This window comes from Chondrus crispus, genomic scaffold (genome assembly GCF_000350225.1).
Source record: "Chondrus crispus Stackhouse genomic scaffold, scaffold_113, whole genome shotgun sequence".
Taxonomy (NCBI): Eukaryota; Rhodophyta; class Florideophyceae; order Gigartinales; family Gigartinaceae; genus Chondrus; species Chondrus crispus.
This window is the reverse complement of record NW_005178973.1, coordinates 153,735-157,754: the sequence shown is the minus strand read 5'-3', so window position 1 is coordinate 157,754 and position 4,020 is coordinate 153,735. Positions and strand designations below refer to the sequence as shown.

Below are 4,020 nucleotides of genomic sequence, written 5' to 3'. Positions count from 1 at the left end.
TTTTCTTTCTTGTCGAGGAAGCGGAAGTCAAGAATAAAATAGGTCGAATAATGTCCTCATATGAGGACAATGGTCCGATGGACACTGGAAACACTACCGTAGTCATGGTGCTCCACATCAGCGATGATTACCGCTGACCCTACCATCAATTCCCCCCATTTCCATGGAAACATCCGCCGAGCTCTGCGCCATCCGCCTATGATGCGAGGTACCGGCGCTGCGAAAAATGTAGTCTCCACTCGTCCCGCGCAACCCGGCCCCATCCATCCTTCAGACCTCGCCCATGTCGATCGGCACACTAGAAAAGCTGCTCATCGGAACTGAAAACGAGTCGCCTGTGATTCCATCTTGACTGGGCTCCATCCCCGTAACCTGCATACCGCTCCGCGGCTGATGGTGCGGTAAGAACCGGACTCTCTCATTCCCCCCGGTCTGCGTTCCAGGTCGGTCCAACTGTGCCCCGACCGCGTCCCTCACAAACAACGCTGCAATCTCCGCCGTCGCTACTGGTTTTAGAAGATGCCGAAGCAGGCCTAGAATGAAAATAGCAACCCCTAAGATTAAAGTCAGGGAGAGCCAATTGATAACTCTTCCTTGTTCGTTCCAGATTTCCGCGACGGCATCCTCTTCTATCCCGTTCGCGAACAAATCCCGTGAATTCTATTGACGAACTTGCACAGCCATGCAGCTTTTAAACACCGGCTGCGCCGCCCACAACGCAGCTCTACCGAAGGGTAGCGTGGCATTGACCTGTGAGAAGAATCGCCGAGATTTGGACGCCTTCAAAACTTTTGTTTCATCACCATCTGAAGCCGTGACAATCGGGATGTCCACCCCCTCGGCTTCTGCAAATCGTATGCTTCCGTCGATTTCTTGCAATCTCTCCAGATTCATCGCCTCATCGTCTATCTCTTGCTTGTACGTGTTGAAAAGAATGGCTAAATATTGCCTGTGCATAACTCTCATCCTGTCGCGGGTCACACCGGGCAGTTCGCCATCCCGGCTCATGATCCTCTGTCTTTGATCACCGAGCTTGAAGAATGCCCGCGCCTCGTAGCTGGTAGCCTCTTTTTCCCCAATCTGCACAGCATGATCCATTCCATAGTCATGAACGTTGCTGAGGATCGAAAGCTGTTGTATTTCTGTCGCTTTTTCGAACTTATCGAAAGTATCTGTCCCCAAGGTTGTTGTTACACAGGTAGTGATGCGACTCTTCCCTTGGTCAACATCACCCAAGAGCGCCAGCGCTAGGCAAGCATGATTGAGGGATGCGCGGTTGTGAAATCGTACGGCCCCCCAGTCCGGATTGAATGGATATTCCAATTTCAATGCGACTCTCCGATTTGTGACACCGCGGCCTTCACGTTCGGTGAGAAACAAAATAAGTACCTCAAGCCCGAATGTGCCGAGGACTACAACGATTGCAATTATGACTAACCGAATGTCAATCCTGTTCCTCCTAGACCTAGTGTTGAATGTCTCTCCCACTTTCAGGCCCTCCCAGATCCTCTTCAGTCTGAACTCACGAGCAAGTTCCACCACCTGCTTGACAGCAAAACTGAAGGTAGACACCTTTCCGTCGCGCGTGCGCAGCAAAACAGTGGAAACAATTCCTTGGATGACGAGGAGAAGAATGAGAGATAGTACAGCGACCAGCACGTCATCTTGCCCTGTCAAGTCGTTGGTAAACGTATTCCCCACTTTAGAGGCGACCCTCAAGTCTTCCCGCAGAAACGAGGCAGTTCCCTCCCCTTCTGGAACCTGAATATCAGCTGTAGAAGCTAAATTTTGATCGCCATCCCTGAAGATAAAGAACGAGGAGCCTTGCCTGTCGAGTTCTTCGTAATACATATTACGTTGGGTCTTGCCCAGACAAATGGTTTGCACTGGGCGACTTGCCGAATGAAGACGAAATCGAGAGAGTTGCTGGGAGTGTGGGAAACTTCACCCTATCAAGAACAAAATTTCTCTATTGGTGCACACGGAAGGGGACGAAGGGCACACAATTGCATGGCAGACTTCTCCAGAAGTTTTTCAAGGGTTAAGATCAGCAGCACACCACACAGTGCTTGAGTGATTCGACTAGCATCGTCATCAGTGCATTAAAATGGGAAGTTCGATGTTGGCAGCAAGGTATGGATGCGCTGCAAGAGGGTGTATGAGGCAGGATATTGTACTAAAGCCTGACGCTGGGCAGCAGTCGCAATAATTTGGGACAGGGATAGGAGGCGCGAAGAGTTTGGTCAACGGGTGCGCACACAGGTGGCGTACTGTACACCCCAGTATCATGGTCTGCTAAATAGGCGAAGCTACGAAAAATGCTCTTTATGAGTTGCAGGGCATGCATGTCCGCACCAGAATAGCGCACGGTCGAAGAATACCGCTCTTATATAGCTCTTATCCTGCAGTATAAGCTTTGCTTCACTCCAGCTCTGCAGGAAAAGCTTGTTTACGCCTCTGTAAAACCATACTATACGCTGTCCCTGCATTAAGACATCAGTACGTATCAATCTGTCAGAATAAAAAATATACAGAGTATAGTCTCGATAGAGTGAAGCCTCAACAAAGGGAACAGACTGTATACAAGGAACCGCAACGGCAGTAACAAGGCGCCACCCTCCCGTTTTAGCCCAATTCCCCACTTCGGAAGACGTACAGTGAACTGAGCGGGCTTCCAATGAGCGCCATATTTTGCTACACTCTATCGAGACATTGCTCTGTAGTGCGACAAGTCATTCTAGTCAGGAGGCTTCATTTCGCAACGCCATGGCTCTTGAGCCTGCTGCCCAAGAATTGATGTATAATCCTGTCGAATCCACGACTTCAGGTTCAGTACAGTGCTCTCTAACTGCGCCCCTTCTCTCTAGTCTTTGCAGTAGAGAACACCTCTCCCACTCCGCCTAACAATTTCTCGCTCAGAAATAACGAAGCTCCCTTTTCCTTGTCTTCCTGGAGTGCTCCAATTTGCAGTCCTGGTGACCAAACCGTCATGAGATTTCTGCTTGAGCACTTCGTCATCTCCCCCTTCAAACCATAGCCCCCACTCAGTTCATCGCGCACTATCTCACGCACCTCGTCAGTCGAATTCGCCTCTGCAGTGAACGCATTTTCAGGTCGCAATCCGCAAACCCCAACTGACGTTTCTGTAATGCCTCGCTCAGAGTTTCGAGAGCTCTTTTCTGAAATGCACGGTGTCAACTACGTCTCTCTCGTCCCTTCTGAATCGGACGTCTTGCCCCCTTCCATAACCAAGAAAGACATCGCTTCCTTTCTGCAAGGTGAAATGCAAGTCTCTCTTCGCTTGACTGGCCTTTTCTCTAAAGATCTCACCGAACACGACGATGTTATCGTTGCCGTTCTCTCACTGCTTCTCCTTCTGACCATAGAAGGAGTCGTAACTGGCCTCTTGTTAAGAACGAGGGAAGGGTCCGTCTCCACTTTCAGCTTCTCTATCAACCACCTATCAAACCTTGCCCGTGAATTCAAACTCAGATCTCTCTTCCGAGTCAAGAGTCAGAGAGGCCTGACTGTTCGGCTTGTTTTCGCTGCGCTATTCGTTTTTACTGCATCATTCGGACTTGAAGTTTTGGTATTGTTTTTAACAAACCCAGAAGAACGGGAAGTTCTCAATGACGTCGCCACCTTCCGAATTGTCGAACCGCTAAATCCGAATTTTGACCCCATATACCAGGCAGCGAAAACCAGCATCAACCCTCCTTGCACCAACGTATCTCTACAGGGTGTTGTCCAGAGCAACACTTTCCTTAGCACATGCTTCACGTCTACTGTCAACCGTACTAAACACTCTTTTCAGAGTGTCACTGACCCGGTCGATGTGGAAATTCGGTCAGATCTTCACCAGTTTGGCAGCAACCATTTTCTCAGAATTGAGAACGAGAATAACAACTACTCAGCGAAGGCTTATTTCAGACTCGGGAAGTTTGGAGAACGTTTTAGCGGTGCCTTTGAAACAAGTGGAGAAGTGCGTCTCATGAGCAAGTCTGACATGAGCGCTTCCCG

General features: G+C 49.6%; 1 protein-coding gene across 1 annotated transcript; it reads right to left on the bottom strand.

Annotated features, from left to right (window-relative positions):
- Positions 1-660: 660 nt before the first annotated feature.
- Positions 661-966, bottom strand: CHC_T00001785001 (hypothetical protein). Its single transcript, XM_005712699.1, has one exon. The coding sequence runs from the start codon at positions 964-966 to the stop codon at positions 661-663; it is 306 nt and encodes a 101-aa protein (XP_005712756.1).
- Positions 967-4,020: the final 3,054 nt, after the last annotated feature.

Coding starts and splice junctions, on each gene's coding strand:
- CHC_T00001785001 (XM_005712699.1), bottom strand. CDS start 966: ATGAGAGTTATGCACAGGCAATATTTAGCCATTCTTTTCAACACGTAC.